This window comes from Stenella coeruleoalba (assembly GCF_951394435.1).
Source record: "Stenella coeruleoalba genome assembly, chromosome: 11".
Classification (NCBI taxonomy): domain Eukaryota; kingdom Metazoa; phylum Chordata; class Mammalia; order Artiodactyla; family Delphinidae; genus Stenella; species Stenella coeruleoalba.
In genome coordinates this window covers 3,307,842-3,324,567 of record NC_137157.1, presented here as the reverse complement: position 1 = coordinate 3,324,567, position 16,726 = coordinate 3,307,842, and the positions used below count along the sequence as shown (strand labels likewise).

Sequence of the window (16,726 nt, the reverse complement as noted above, 5' to 3'; positions counted from 1 at the left end):
TTCTTTCAATAGTAGTTTTTAGTTTTCAGAGTATAAGTTTTATACATCTTTTGTTAATCTGTTCCTAAACATTTCATTCTTTTTGATGTTATAATAAGTGGAGTTGTTTTTTTAATTTCGTTTTTGGATTGTTCATTGCGAATGTATAGAAATGCAATTAATAGTTGTATGTTCGTCTTGTATGTTGAGGCCTTGCTGAATTTGTTGTTTAGTTTCACTACTTTTTTAGTGAATTCTTTAGTATTTTCTGTATATAAGATTATATTATCTTGTTAGTTTTACTTCTTCGTTTCTAATCTGGATGCCTTTTATTCTCATTCTTGCCTAGTTGCCCTAAGACCTCGAGTACAATATTGAACAAAAGTGGGGAGAGTGGACATCCTTGTCTTGTTCCTGACCTTAGGGGGAAAACATTCAGTCATTCGCCTTAGGTATGATGTTAGATATGGGTTTTTTGTAGATGTCTTTTATCAGGATGAGGACATTTCCTTCTATTACTAGTTTGTTGAGCATCTTTATCATGAAGGGGTGTTGGGTTTTGTCAGGTGCTTTTTCTGTGACTATTGAAATCATTGTGTGGCTTTGTCCTTTTTCCTATTGGGATTTTCAGGTTTTAAGCCAGCCTTGCACTTCTTGGATAAATCCTACTTGGTCATCATGTACAATCCTTTTTTAATGTTGTTGGATTTGGTTTGCTAGTATTTTGTTGAGGAGTTTTGTGCGTATACTTATAGGAGATACCGGTCTGTAGCTTTTTTTTTTTTTTTTTTTGGCTGCGCAGCTTGCGGGATCCTAGTTCCCTGACCAGGGATTCCCTGTAGTTTTCTTTTGTGATGTACTTGTCTGCTTTTGGTATCAGGGTAATTCTGGCCTCAGAATGAGTTGGGAAGTGGGTGGGCTCCTGCTTTTCTCCCCTTTACCAGAACAGCTCTGCTTCTGCCTGTCCTGTGTTTCTCTGTAAAAATTCTTTTGAAAAGTTGGTTTACTGCTAAAACACCCCCCTTCACACACAAAATGAAACCTCACAGGACAACAAAACTGGAGCTACATGTGTTAACACTGACACAAAAAAACCATCTTGAGAGAAAATAAAGCTGCAAAAAGATACATAAAGTTGTGTATATTATAAGATAATCTTAACTTAATCTTTACAAACATGCAGAATAATATCATAGGTTGCCTAGAGATGCACAAGTCTGCAGTAAAGGTATAAACACTTGTGTGAGAATTTTAAGTGTCAGATTCAGGTTGCTAGTGACCTCATAGGACAGTAGAATTGGGGAGGGTTTCAAATCTATTGTATGACAAAGTGATAGGGTTTTTGTTTTTCCGGCCGTGCAGCGAGGCTCGCAGGGGCTTAGTTCCCAGACCAGGGATCGAACCTGGACCCCACAGCGAAAGCACCAAGCCCTAACCAGGGACCGCCAGGGAAGCCCCCAAATGATAGGGTTTTGGATGGAGCTAAAGTGACGCTGTGGTGTTTGTGTGGGTATTTATGTTCTAGGTGCTATTAAGCTGGCCTTGCAGCCTGCTAGCTGGGTGTGACCTTGGGCAGGCCACTTAAGCTTTCTGTCCCTCAGTTTCTGCATCTGTACGGTGGGGATAGCCATCTGCCCGCTGGGTCGTGAGGATAAGAGGCACAGACACGCTGAGTTTGGAATGATGCTGAATCTGTTCACACGGCTGTTATGCTCTGTTTTATCGTCTGCTGTATCTCATGCTGAAGAGCAAACAGGAGTCTGGAGCAGACTCGGAGGCTGTTGGGAAAGGCTGGAGCTGAGCGGTTGGCGCACAGTGGGGTGGGCATGGTGTTGTCCCTCCCCCTTCCTGTGTGTTTCTTGCCTTTGGCAGAAGCTCCTCCTCCAGGCCCGACGTGCCCTCCCTGTGGGCCTTGCCCACCGCAGAGGTGTCCTCGCGGGGCAAGTGGAGGGTCACTGCCTTGCTTTCAGATCACGGCAAAGACAGGCCTCTTGAGAGCCCCTCCCGTCCTCTGTGGAGTGAGGGCTGGACTGGGGTCCTCAGGCCCCTCTGCACTCTGGTGTCCCAGGACCTCGAGGCAAGTTCCGCCCTGGCACTCGCCTTCTGCGCTCTCTCGTGACAGGCCACCAGCTGTGGCTTTCATTTCCCAACCGTTTCACCCTCTCCCGCGCTGTCAGGGTCTTATCGTGTTGTTCTCTTTGCTTGGAACGTTCTGTCTACCTCACTCTTCCTCTTCTTTTCATAGGTCTCAGTTTAAGGAATTTTTCCTCGAGGAACCTTCCTTTTCCGTAAGACTGGCCTTATGTACCCTTGTGGCATGTTATTGTAGGAATTCTCATGGAGCATTATAATGCTGGTTCGTTTTTTGCTATTATAAGTAAACTGCAAGGTCCTTAAGAGTTTGGACTATAGTGTGCTCGTCTGTGCCTGTCCAGCACCCATCATGATGCCCATCACAAAGCGGCATTGTCAAATGTTTGTTAAATTTTGCCGAGACGTTTTAGGATGTAAAAAAGAGCATTTTACCTGATTTAAATATTGTGCTGCAGGTACAGGAATGGAAAACTGAAGAGAAACTGCATAGGAAACTGAAAAAATGACTATATATAATGATTTAATGTATTATTAAAGATGATATCCTCAGACCAGTGGGGGAAAGGGTAGGTTGTTTAATAAATTGGAATAGGTTACTTTTTAAAGAAGTTTCCTACTGAGTAGTATATAGCGAAATAAAATAAATTCTAGGCGACTGAAAACACGGGGGTAAAAAATAAAACCACAGAAATATGAAACACTCATATTTATGCAGCCTTAGGTGTTATGGACTGAATGTTTGTGGGCCCCCCAAATGCGTATGTTGAGATCCTAACCCCCAACGTGATGGTGTTAGGAAGTGGGGCCTTTGGGAGGTGATTATGTCATGAGGGTGGAACCCTCGTGAATGAGGTTAGTGTCCTTACAAGAGAGACCCCAGAAGGCTCTTTCACCCATTCTGCCATGTGAGGATATAGGGAGAAGTTGTCTGTCTGCACACCAGGAAGGGAGTTCTCCCCAGACACTGAAAGTGCAGATGCCTTGATCTTGGACTTCCCAGCCTGCACGACTGTGAGACTTTGTTTATAAGCTGCTCAGTGCATGGTATTTTTTATTATAGCACCCTGAATGGACTAGGGCAGTAGGGGGTGGGCTTTTCCAAGTATAGTCCTCAAAGCAGAACCCTCCGTGAAGGATAAAAGTGTGATGACTTAACATAAACCTTTAAGCCTCCCACATACCAGGAAAACAGATTTGCTACCTGTATTAGTTTTCCATTGCTGCTGAAACAAATTACCACAAACCTCCTGGCTAATAACACATTTATTATCTTACAGTTCTGGAGGTCAGAAGTCTGCACACAGGTCTCACTGGGCTAAAACCAAGGTGTCGGCAGGGCTTTCTGGAGTCTCTAGGGGAGAAACCATCTCCTTACCTCTCTAGCTTCTCAAGGCTGTCTTGACTATGGCCCCCTTTCTGCATCCTCAAAGCCAGCTGTGCAGCCTCGCTCTGAGCCTTCCTCCATGGTCATGATCTGCCCCCAGACCACAGCCGGGGAGGTTTTCCACTTAAGGACTTGTGATTAGATTGAACCCACCTGAATAACGCAGTATGCTCTCCCAAGTTGTGTGCCCTTAGTCACATCTAAAAAGCCCCCTCTGCTGTGTTGTTACCAAGTCTAAGCTGGTACTGCCCGCTGCACAACAGGCCAGTAATCGAGAGAAAAGTTGTTGGGACAGGGAGTAGCGACTTTATTCAGAAAGCCAGCAGACCAAGAAGATGGTGGGCTCGTGCCCCAAAGAGCCAGCTTGCCTGAGTTAGAACTCAGGCTCCTTTTATACGAAAAGGGGAGAGGGTAAAGTGAAACACTTCCTGGTTCCCGTCAGCCCCCAGCGAGGATGTGTTCATTTCTTCCTCCCTGCAGTCATTCACAGGTGGGCCTGGGCAGGAGGTTTCCTGTGAGCTAAACAGAGGTATTTTAGCTTAACGCTCATTACCTGGGAGGCAGGGTTCCCAGAGATGGGCCACTATGTATAATTTAAGCTTACAGGCAACATCCCTTTAGCGATGAACTTGTGATAGAATATAAAAAGATTCTTGTGTATTACTATTCCCCACGGTCAGCATCCATTCAACGGTCTTGTGGGGAAAGGAATGAAGACCATTCTGCTGAACGGAGGTGATGAATATCCCTTAGAATTTTTAGTCCTTTTTATCTACAACTAGTTGAACCCGACGAAACCTCTTAGCAGTTTCTTGTCTAATTCGTAACTGAACTTGGGGTTTTGGTTCCAGTTCCCAGTACATATACTAAATTCCGGTGCTATTTATTTGGACCCAATTAAACAAATTGGTTGCCCCTTCTCCAATGGGCAATGGAGATGGAATTCCCGTCTACTTCGGTTGGATGGCCAGGCCTGTTGGAGGTAAACTCATGAATAAATAGCGCCCGAAGTTTTAATGTGATTGGCCACCGCTAGGTCTTTAGCATTTATAGATCCTCCTGCCTGGGCACACACCTGCAAGGCCTGCCATACAGTATTCTAAAGGGGCTTAAGAGCCACTGATCCGTAGCAGCGCAACTGGCAAGGCCTTATCCCAAGTTCAGTGTCTCGCGACATGTTTTAGCGACGTTCCTTTTTAATGTGTGATTCGTTTTCTTGGTTTTTCCTGTTGATTATGGTCTCCAGGATGAATGTTGTTTTAATGCCGTCATCCAGATCAGGGGATAATTTCCCTACGGAGGGCTTTACCCACATCAGAGATCTTCTGTCCAGGTGGCATATGTTTCCACGCATCCTGAAAGAGCGTCCACACAAACACTACCAGCTTGTCTGAAATTTCTTGCAGTTTAAGGCATTTGCGGAGAGTCTGTCTTTCAGTCCTCGGTGGGGCAGGTTCCTCTGTGTTGAGTCCCCATCTGGGGAGGTCTGACAGCAGGCTCTGGGTTATTTTTAAAGACCTTGGGGGAAAGAGCTCTGTCTCCTTTTCTGGGATTTTCATGAGCTCCATCTGTAGGCGTAAGGCATGTTCTGGGGGAATTCCCTGGCGGTCCAGTGGTTAGGACTGCGCTTCCACTGCCACGGGCCCGGATTCGATCCCTTGTTGGAGAACTAAGATCCCACGAGCTATGCGCTGCGGCAAAAAAAAAAAAAAAAAAAAAAGTGTGTGTTCTGGACTCTGATGTCAAGGCGTTTTGGTGAAAAACTTCAGGGTGAGGTCTGTCAGAAAGACAACCAGCTCGCTTCCCACTGTCGGTTTTCCCCGGGGCTCCTGTGGGGAGTTAGGCGCCTCAAGTCCAAGGGAGCCCCTGGGCCTCTTCCGAGCGTCCCTGTCTTTCTACCGTGCGAGGGGCTCCTGCTCTGACTGTTTTCTGTTTCCCAGCGTTCCTCGTCCTCACAGCGCGCTGTTCTTTCCCCAGTGAGGGCTCACCTCTCCTTCTGGGAATCCAGCGCCACTGCCAGAGAAGTGGCGTGTCGTCTTGCGTCTTCTTTCTTCTGTCGTTGTTCCCTGTTGAACACTTTAAAAGCAACATCTACCAATCGAGAAGCGTTCATTCCAAATTCACCACCTCATTGCTGCAACTTTGTCCTGATATCTGAAGTGCTTTGCTCCGAAATGTAAAATTCACCATTCTGATATTTCCAGGGACCTCGGGATCTGCATTAGTATGACGCCTGTAGGCCTGATAAATCCTCTCCGGAAATTCAGAGGTCTTCATTTGTTCTGCTGAGCTTCTTGAGTGTTGTTCAAACTCTTTAGCTTTGGTTTCCCTTTCAGAGCCCTGCCAAAACGGGGCCTTCCTCCCTCACTGGGGTCCCCCTTGGCTCGGCTGTGGGCGCTGCCAGGTGGGCTTCAGGTGCAGAGGATCCTCCCTGTACCCAGTTAAAGAAGTCTGAGAAACCCAGCCAGCTGGTCATTTGCATTTAGTCCCCCTGTGAGATAGTGGCATAGGGGAAATAGCCATGATGTCCCGGAAGTGGCTCCTGGCCCAAACTGGGTGCCCTGTCGGGTCTTAGATGGCGATACCAGACCAAGTCCCTGTGCCCCAGAAGCTAACACAGGCTTTTCTAATTGATCCCTAGAAGGAGGGGAGGTCCTGAGCCCCAGTGTCGGGACCGGGAGGTAGTGGACGGGGTGGGTATATTGGCAGAACGGCCAGAGTGGCTGGGACGCCAGCTCAGCCAGAGGAGTGGAGGTTTGAAGCCGTGTGTGCTCGTTCTCATTCCCTGCCTTATTTTCCCTGATAACAGTACCAATGCTTGCACAGAAAGGATTCCGTCATTCTTCCCTGCTTTTTTCCACAAAACAGCTATAGAGTCGCTCGAGCCACTTAAAACCATAGATAGCAATTGATCATCTAACCATTGAAAGGATGCCTTTTTGCTTTGGCATCAACCAACTGGGATTGCAGTGCAGTTGAACAAAAACCTGATTACTGTTGTGGCAAACAATTTAAGATGATTTCTATAATTATGACTGTTATCTCTACCAGGATATACCAGAATTTTAGGAGTTCCGTGTAATTTCTCGAATATATGCATTTACCCATGTGATACGATCTAAGAAGTTTATCATCACTCGTCTGACAGTGCCTCTCCTGCAATTCAACACACCACATAAGCCCAATGAGTTCAATATTCCTCTCTCTGAGACGGACAGAAAACAAGTAATTTGAGGTGTTCCAGGGACCCTCCGGAAAATCCAAAAGTTAGCCAGAGGTCAAATGAACCCCACTTAGAACTTGATTTTTGGGAAGTTTGTCAAAAATGTCAAAGCGTTTTAAACCAGTGATAATAAAAGATCTCAATGGCAAATACAGATCACTTAAACTCATTCTTTTACCAAAAGCAGTTCAATATTCTAAGAAAACTTTGTCCTCTTAGAGAACCAAATTCAGGTCTTATACCACTTTACCTCTGAGATTTTAATTAAGTTCAATCTTATCTTAGAACTTAGTTTAGTTTCAAGTTACAGAAATCTGGAGAGACTCTTCCAGACAGACATTCCCAGAACATTATTCCTGCAGAGTTTACCCAAAACTCTCTACTTCATTTACCTCTATCTTACTTGCCTAAAAGCTTCGTCACACTGTTATTTTTCTTGCTGACAAACTTTATAACGGGGATAGGGTCTTATTTGATTTCTAGTAAACCCAGGTACAATGAAAGTATTCTACTTAGTGGTGATGACTCTAAAGTCATATCTGTATCAAACCAACAGGCTTAAGCTAACCTTAACACCAGATGTTAATACTGAGTATTTCCTAGATCACGTGAACCTGAAACTCATTCTGGCCAGTTTCTTTTATATTTGAGTACTTATAAGCACCTAACTTCCTTGAAGCCAGTTAAATAGAGCTCTTCTACGGATTAATTTGGCAGTGCCACACATCTATAAAACGTGTGCAAACACAAACACAGGGACCTCATGGTTCCCATTCGAAAATTTTAGCCGTGAATCAGGTACAACCATGTAAAACCCATCAGTTACAGAAGAGGTTGGATTCAAATTGGGTTTCTGGCAAATGGGACAAATCAAGGTCACCTGTCTACTATAGCTAAACCCTTTTTACTAGTATTGATGGAAAAGACACTTCTGTTTGTTTGTAGCTTTTGGTGATTTTAGGAACCAAGTGGAACCTTTCTCCTTTTCCTCGAATGTCCCACTCTTGGACAAGGACGGGTTTTTTTTCCTGTTCCTTTCCTCCATTTAATATCAGTAAAAGTTTTAAGTATCACAAAACTGATTTGGCTGTTAGTGGAGAAACAGTACCAAACAAAATGAAACAAAAAAACCAAAAGAACAAACAAAATCCTAAATAAACCCTCAAGTTTGGTCGTGGGGTTTTACATATACCAAGGACACAGGAGACCATAAACGGTGTAATAAACACAGCAAGAGTAGCAGTACAGGGTGCACAGGGTCCCAAGAGAACCCTTTCTAAACCCCCTGTGGAGATCCTAACAGGTACTGTGGCCACACGTTGTTACAATATCATCTTCCACTCACGCATGCTTCAGAGCTGTATTCAGATCCCTTATCCAAAATGCACCTCAGAGGACTTTCTTTGGGGATAGTTGAGACATTACTCCCTTTTCAAGACAAAACACAAAGGGCACACACAAGTGCTAGCACCCAAAGAAACCAACGAGCCGGTTCACAAATCGGGCAGGAGCCCAACAGCTCTTCCCACTCTCCGACAGGGTGCTCCACTCAAATACAAAACAAGTTCACAGATCGGGTAGGAGCCCAACAGCTCTTCCCACTCTCCGACAGGGTGCTCCACTCAAATACAAAACAAGTTCACAGATCGGGTAGGAGCCCAACAGCTCTTCCCAGTCTCCGACAGGGTGCTCCACTCAAATACAAAACAAGTTCACAGATCGGGTAGGAGCCCAACAGCTCTTCCCACTCTCCGACAGGGTGCTCCACTCAAATACAAAACAAGTTCACAAATCCGGTAGGAGCCCAACTGCTCTTCCCAGTCTCCGACAGGGTGCTCCACTCAAATACAAAACAAACTGGCTTAGTCCAGTGAAAAAGCCCCAAACGGAGAGGAAATAAAGTTTCTGGCTGTGCACACCGGAGCGACATAACCCTACTGTATGGAGCCCGTCGGCCCCCAGAATGTCGATTCCTTGATCCAGCTGCCAAGCGCTGGGGTAGCCGGTGTCGTTTCAGGGAACTCTGGAGGGCAGACCCTCAGGGTGAGTGGTCCCGCCAGCTTCTAGGGCCTTACCCGGAAGTTCCCCGACTGGGGCGGCTGGCCACGAGCAGCAGGGCTCCTAGATGGCTCCCCCAAATCTGTCACCGAGTTCAAGCTCGTACTGCTCGCTGTGTGACAGGCCGATAATCGAGAGGCGAGTTGTTGGGACAGGGAATAACGACTTGATTCAGAAAGCCAGCAGACCAAGAAGATGATGGGCTCCTGCCGCAAAGACCCATCTTGCCTGACTTAGAATTCAGGCTCCTTTTATACGAAAAGGGGAGGGGGTAAAGTCAAGCATTTCCTGGTTCCCATCAGCCCCCAGAGGGGATGTGTTCATTTCTTCCTCCCTGCAGTCATTCACAGGTGGGCCTGGTCAGGAGGTTTCCTGTGAGCTAAACAAAGGTATTTTAGCTTAACGGTTCATTACCAGGGAGGCAGGGTTCCCAGAGATGGGCCACTATGTATAATTTAAGCTTATAGGCAACATCCCTTTAGCGATGAACTTGTAATAGAATACAAAGGTTCTTCCCTATGACAGTGTGAGGTGACACGTTCACAGGTGCTGGGCTTGGGAGGTGACGTTTTTGGGCCCCTTATTCTGCCCACCTCACTGCCTCAGTGACAAAGGAATCCTTTGTTTACAGAGAGGTTTTTACAAATCAGTGAGAAAAGGGTGAACAGCCCCTTAGAAAAATGGACAAAGGGTCCAAACAGGCATTTTACAACAAGAAGCAGCACAGATGAACAAAATATGTTTCAAGATCGCTCAACCTCCGCAATCATCGAGAAGGTGCAGAAGCAGCACTGAGACCCCTTTTCTCCCATCAAATAGCAATGATTCATGGTCCCTACTGTGGGCCCTTGAATAACACGGGTTTGAACTGCGTGGGTCAGCTTACAAGTGGGTGTTTTTCAGGAGTAAATACTACAGCCCTGCACCATCTGGGTGGGCTGAAGCTGTGCGCACAGAACTGCAGGTAGGAGCAACCGGAGGGCCGACTGGAGGAAACGCTCAGATTTTCGACTGTGCAGCGGGTCGGTGCCCCCACACACCGCGTTGTTCAGGGGTCAGCCGTTTATACGTGCATCCTTTATGTCCCAGGCCTTCCTTCTCTGGGACTTTATCCTTTAGAAGTTATATTTGTGTGAAAGTATTGTCCCCAGAGAAGTTTATTGCTGCTTTTATAATCACACCCAATTTTAAACAAGTTAAATGTCTCACGGTCAACACTGGTTAAACCAATTACCCTGTAACCATATGGTGGGACAGTGTGAAATTAGAGGGGAGATTGTCCAGGGAGGTGGTACTCATTGTTAAGATTTGTAAAAAACTTACAAAACTTGAAAATAATTATAGATTTATGGGAGTTGCAGAGAAAGGTATGGGAAAGTCCCATGTGCCCTCAGTATTATGTTTTTAAATGTGTATGAGCTGCATATATTTTTCGTGTTATCGCATAATGTATGTATAACCATAAAGTAAATAAATGTATTTAAGTAAATTGAAGAACAGTAATATGGAGAAATAGTTGTGACACATGACTAAGTAAACAAGGTAGGATTTCATTCGTTCTGTTTTAAAAAGCTAAGAAGACTTCATCTATCTACTGAGCACCTGAGTGTCTGTGTTTGTCTTTACACACACGCACCCTGCAAGGCTCTGCCTCAGTGTAACAGTGGCTGTCTGTTCCACGTGGACCGCATCAGTTAGGACTCTGAGTGCCCATGGCGTCAACAAACAGGGGCTTGTTTATTTCATGCCATGAAGTCCGAGGTCCAAGGTTGGGCTGGCAGCTCTCAAACCTGCTGGAGACCCGCGCTCTCCCCATCTCCGCCGCCAGCCCCCACCCCACTGCCCTTCTTCCAGGGAGGCTTTAGTTTTAACTCGTGTTTATTTCTCTCGGGGGCAGGATGGCTGAGACACCTCTCGGCCTCATATGTGTGTTCCGGGCCAGAAGAAGGGGAAAGCTAAGGGCCAGGGGTGTGCCAGCTAAGCGTTTCTCCTTTGTCTCTTTCTGACCGGCCCCGGGTCCCGCGGCCGCCCCTGGCTGGGCGTCGAGAGGAGGAAGGGGGGGCGTGGGTGGGGTCGCTCCACTGACGAGTGTGCCGGCAAGTTACTCTGTTTCCGTCTCTTTTCCAGATCTACTCTGATGAACACAGACTTTATAGTGAAACCATGAAGTCTTTTAGCAAAATTATATTTCTCTTCTCTGTAATTCTGTATTCCATCTTTAGACAGAATGGTACCAGAGGAGAACTTCCCAACGGGCGTTTCGTGGTCCGTGTTTTAGTCCGAGGGCAGAGGCTGTGGGGAGCCTCCCCAGCTCCCCTAGTCGATGCCCGAGGCTCTGTGCTGACGCCCTTGGGGCTGTGGGTCCCTCAGTGAGGCCCGTTCGCAGGGAGGCTGAATGCCCTGCTTGTGTGCGGGTCGTGGGCTTGCACGGTGCTGTTCATTCCTTCCAGACACGCCCTCGGGACCCTGCGGTGGCCGGAGTTGCTCCCTCGGGCGTGGGTTTGAGGAGCTGGCCTTCTTCCTGAGTCAGTGGGGGGCTCCTGGGAAAGCCGAGGAGAAGCTAATTTGTTTTCCTTTCTTTCTGAATAGCATCCAGCATGTGTATGGCGCCCAGCACCCCCCATTTGATCCACTGTTACATGGCACGTAAGTGACGCCTCAGATCTCGCAAGGCTGTTCTCATCTCAGGCCAGGTTTTGGGGGGCTGTGGCGACCCCCCAGCTCCTTGGAATTCTGAGGGGGAGGAAAGTGGCCTTTCACTCAGCCAACACACATCAAGCAGTTGCTTTGTGTGAGGCGCTGCTGGCCTTGCATAGCCCATCCTCGGAGGAGGGCAGACGTGGAAGCCATGGCCCAAGGTGGGCAGCCTGTGCGGGGTCTCGGGCTGCCCGTGGGCCAGGGCGGGGCTGGCAAGTCTTTGTGAGCTTAGATCGGGAGAACACACCAAAAGCAACAACAGCAAAAGGATAAATTGGACGTCATCAAAATTAAAACCTTTTGTGCTTCAAAGGACACACCATCAAAAAAGTAGAAAACCTGCCAGAGAAATCTTTTGCAAACCACGTAGCTGATAAGGGGTAATTGACTGTCCCTGCTCTCTGCCCACCGCCTGCAGCTTGCTTGCCCGTGTCTGGGCTCCTCCAGCAGGGGCGGGTGTGGGGCAGGGGTGGCCTGGAGGACCACACGTGTCGGATGAGCTCCCGACACTCGGTGGGGCCAGTGTTGTGTGTCGTCATGCTGTGGGCATCCTTGAAGTTGTCCCGTGTCCAGATCCACCTGCCAAGGGCCTGTGTCCCGCGAACAGTCTCTCCTGACCCCCACCGCCAGCTGCTGCCGTGGGAGGTCTGCCAAGGTGTCGGGCCGAGAGTGTTTGTGGGGCAGGGCGGGGCACTATCGCTGGGCAGTGCTGTGTGTCCTTGTGCGTTGGTCTGTGGGGCGAACGCTCAGCGTGACTCTCCCAGAAGACCTCTCCTCCTTCCCTGTCGCTGCATCCTGTGAGCTCTGTCTCATTCTGGATGTCTCTGCATCGTGTCTGCTTTCTCACTCACTCTCGGCTCGCTTGTGTGCCTTTCCACCTGGGCTCTCCTCGCTGACCGGTCTTGGGTGGCCACGCCCAGCCCCCGAGGCGCAAGTAAAAGCTGCCTTTGCCTTGCAGCTTGCTCAGGGCCACGCCCAAGGCGCCGACCACGCCGGCGAAGGCCAAGCGAGGCAGCACCTTCCAGGAGTTTGAGCGCAACACCAGCGACGCCTGGGATGCCGGCGAGGATGACGACGAGCTCCTGGCCATGGCGGCCGAGAGCCTGAACACCGCGGTCGTCATGGAGACGGCCAACCGCGTCCTGCGCAACCACAGCCAGCGGCAGGGGTGCCACAAGCCGCCGGGGGCTCTGGGGCCCGAGCAGAAGCCAGAGCCTTCGGCGGAGCCTCCCTTGGTCCCGAGTGGTGACCTCCGGCTGGTGAAGTCTGTCAGCGAGAGCCACACGTCCTGTCCCGCAGGTGGGAGGGGAGGGCTGCAGAGCTGGGGCCCATCTCCAGAAAGCGGGGCTGGAGGCTGCTCACCGGGGTGGGGAGGGCCCCATCCTCCCATACAGCAAGGGTCCCCGCCCTGGGGCTCCTAGACCCGAGCGGCAGCGGGCCTTCTGGGCAGCAGAGGCAGCGCACTTTCTCTGGTCCTCCTGGCCGAGTGCCTCTCCCCTGCAGATGGAGTGGCCGGCTGGGAGCTTTCGTGGGCTGCTTGGGGGACCCCGCCCTTGTCAGGACGCCCTGGCTGCCCCCGGGGGTGTTTCCAGGCCAGGGGCCGGGCCAGCTGCACGTTCCGGGGCTGGACCTCCCTCGGCCGCTTCTGACGATTCCCTGCAGGACACAGAGGCGTGGGCTCAGGGTCTGTAGGGGTGGGTCTCTGCTCCGCCCCTAAACTCCGCCAGGGTAAGCTCACGTCTGCATCTCGTATCCACATGCCTGGCACCGCCTTCCTCACTTCTGCTCGTCTTGTGTTGGAGGGGCTGAGATAGAAAACAGCGCAGTTGTTAAATGAGCATCTGCGATGGGTGAGACACTGTCCTCTGGGCTCGGGCTGCCCCAGGGGACAAGCTGAATGGAAGTCCTTGCCCCGTGGAGTGTCCATTCTGGCGAGGGGGACAGACAGCAGCCTACACACGATGTGTGAGGAGGCATGAGGGCTAAAAGGTGGCAGGTGCCAGGGGTCAGACGGAGGTGGGAAGCGGTCCCCAGAGCAGGGTGGGGTCTGGGCTGTGGTCCTAAATCGGGCAGTCAGGGCACCCTCCCAGGGGAGGCAGCAGTGTTAAGGAGGTGAGGTGGTGATTGTGGGGGTCTGGGGGCAGGGGAGCCAGCAGTGCAGCTGCACACCCTCTAATCCCTCTCCCCAGGGTCTCCTGGGGGTTAGGGTGCTCGCCCCGTGCTTACAGCTAAGAAAGTGAGATCATCACCGTAGCCTAAGGTTACCTGCTGGTAGTTGCAGAATTAGGTTTCATACTTAGGTCTAGTTTTCAAAAACGCTTTCCAGAAATTAACTTCTAAAATGTTACAGTCTTCTTAGGTGTGAATTATTTCATTTGATCCGTTTTTGTATTGGAACGTGAACCATTTTTCTTTAAAACAGGGTGAACTTTGAAGTATTAGAGCTTAAATATGGAAGGACATCCAGTTAGGGCTTGCACAGGTTGATGGAACGTTCCTGTGACTCGTGACGGGCACTCTGACCACCTCCTGTGTGCCCGAGCCGGGCAGGCGTCCCCAGGCACCGAGTTCCTCCTGCTGTGGGCTCTGCAGCTGATGCTGCGACCCTGCGAGCCGCAGAGGCGGGACCACGTCCAGGTCCTCTTTGTTCTTCCTGGGTGTCCTGGGCAGTTACGGAGATGCTGGTGATGTAACCCGAGCTGTCCTCAGGGCCTGCTGCCCATGGGGCGTGGCATCCACGCCCGTCCCCGCACAGGGATGCGCTGCCCGGGCCGGGGCCTCTGCCTCGGGTGAGCGACCTTTGAGGTCCATTTGACTTTACTGCTCCTGTGAGCAGCGCTTTGGAATTCTGAATGTCCTGGAACGTTCCACCGCGGGGCATGGTGCAGTTAGAGTGTGGCTGTGTCTCTGCCAGCGTTTGTGCCACTGCCCGTCCCAATCGTGAGCCCCCACAGGGAGCAGATGTCACCCTGTGAGGTGTCCGCAGGGCCTCCCTGCTGCCGTCGGCCTTGCCCTTCAGCCCTGGGGAGATGGCGGCCTCAAAGCTCAGTGGTGGTGGAGTGTGGGCTCGTAGGCTGGCTTCCCCGGGCCTTCACTTCACCTTCTGGCTGTCTATTTCTTAATGAATGTCTGAGACATCTGTTGCCTTTGTACCTGAAGTCAGAGGCACTTTGCTTGATTTCGGGTACCACTGGGTTAATGGCAAAGCGTGTCATTGGCTGGGAAGGGCTCAGCGGGCATCGGCCAGGCGAGGGCTGTCCCCATAGCTGACCGTGACCCAGCCGCGAGCGGGTCTCGTATGGACACCAATGGGTGGCGGTTAAATCACACTCTCGGGGGCCCTGGAGGCGGGACGTTGACGTGTTTTCCACTCGCGGTGATGAGAGGCCTGGCTGTAGACTGTTTCCTTGGGGGCCGCTGCTCTTGCTTTACCTTCCAGATCCCACCAGCCCCACCTTCGAATGGGGCTCAGGGGCAAGTGGGGCCATTAGGGTCTGAATAAAGTCACACGGAGCATCTCTGCGATCGCAGATAGATAAAAGCGAGCACGTTTGCTCCGCGCTGCCGCGGGCCCCGCCCCTGCTGCGGCGCCTCCTGCAGACTCACGAGGACCACTGGGAAGAGCAGGTCCCCGGGAGGGAGGGGAGCTCTGAGTCCCGCCACCTCTGCCTTCCCCTCACCACTCCAGCCTGTCCTCGCAGAGCCCCGAAGCGGGAGGTGCTCTCAGCGCTGCGCCACGTTTGCAGGCTTTTCTGGAAGTGTAACTGGGCCAGACTCTGCCCGGAGGCCTGGGCCATCTTGGTGCCCCGCGGGCCCCCTTGGGAGCCTTGCCCGTGTGTTTGCTGGAAAGCACGGCAGCTCCCTTCTGACAGCTGCTGCCGGAGGCCGGCGTTAGCATGTTCGCTGCGCGTTGCTTGCTCCTTGCCCCATTTCCCGGAGCTTAGCTTTTACTGTACTTTTTTTTTTTAAAAATTAATTAATTAATTAATTTTTGCGTGTTGGGTCTTCGTTTCTGTGCGAGGGCTTTCTCTAGTTGTGGCAAGCGGGGGCCACTCTTGATCGCGGTGCGCGGGCCTCTCACTATCGCGGCCTCTTTTGTTGCGGAGCACAGGCTCCAGACGTACAGGCTCAGTAGTTGTGGCTCACAGGCCTAGTTGCTCCACGGCATGTGGGATCTTCCCGGACCAGGGCTCGAACCCGTGTCCCCTGCATTAGCAGGCAGATTCTCAACCACTGCGCCACCAGGGAAGCCCCGTTTTTTTTTTTTTTTTTTTTTAAGTAAATTAATTTTTGGCTGCGTTGGGTCTTCATTGCTGCACGTGGGCTTTCTCTAGCTGCGGCGAACGGGGGCTACTCTTTGTTGCGGTGCGCGGGCTTCTCATTGTGGTGTCTTCTCTTGTTGCGGAGCACGGGCTCTAGGTGCTTGGGCTTCAACAGTTGTAGCACGTAGGCTCAGTAGTTTTGGCTTGCAGGCTCAGTAGTTGTGGCACGCAGGCTCAGTAGTTGCGGCGCACGGGCTTAGTTGCTCTGCAGCATGTGGGACCTTCCTGGACCAGGGCTTGAACCCGTGTCCCCTGCATTGGCAGGTGGATTCTTAAATACTGCGCCACCAGGGAAGCCCTTTACTTTAAATTTCAGTTTTGGAAGATGCGATTGCTCAATGCAATCTGGGCCCGGGGGTCTACAGCCTTTCAGGGCCTCTTGCTTGTGGGTCCCGTGCTGGTCCCTGGAGGCTCTTTGTCAAGTGACCTGAGGGCCCTCTGCTCTTTCCTTTGCCTGTCCCCAGTCCCGGGTGCTGGGTGCGCGCAGTGTCACTTCAGGCCCTCTTGTGGGTCCTTGTGGGCAGCCCTTCAGTCTGTCTCAGGTCAGTGGTGCCTGGGTGAGGGCTGGGCAAGCTTGCACTCTGGTGGCCCCCCGTCTCCACCTGCAGTGGGGGATCTAGCTTCTTCTGCTTTCTCTGGGTGACGGTCCTTGCCTGACCTCCCTCCTGGGGCTCGGGGAGACCTGGGACGTTCAGACAGTCCTCAGCACCTCCATGGGCTTCATGCTCCCTTCACGTGTGCCTTGGTGGCTTCCCTCCATGCCAGGCCCGGGTGACCCGTGCAGGCATCCTCCCCCCTGCCCTACACCAGCAGATCCTCGGGGCGTGTCACCCAGGCAGGCCCAGACTGTTGGCAGCCCTGACAGACCTGGTCTACGGTTGTGTGGTTGTCAGTGTCTTGTTTTTCGTGGGGTGCGTCTGTTTCACTGGGGAACACCCCTCTACCAGGAGGGCCGGCACGCTCCATGGG

The 16,726-nt window shown here is 51.0% G+C and overlaps 1 protein-coding gene across 1 annotated transcript in view; it reads left to right on the top strand.

Annotated features, from left to right (window-relative positions):
• TBC1D22A (TBC1 domain family member 22A) overlaps positions 1 to 16,726 on the top strand; it is a 312,955-nt gene that overhangs the window by 17,575 nt on the left and 278,654 nt on the right. Inside the window, exons 2-3 of the mRNA XM_079937136.1 lie at positions 11,328 to 11,384; positions 12,394 to 12,734. Of these exons, the coding sequence (XP_079793262.1) occupies positions 11,328 to 11,384; positions 12,394 to 12,734 (398 nt within the window). The remainder of the gene's footprint in view (positions 1 to 11,327; positions 11,385 to 12,393; positions 12,735 to 16,726) is intronic.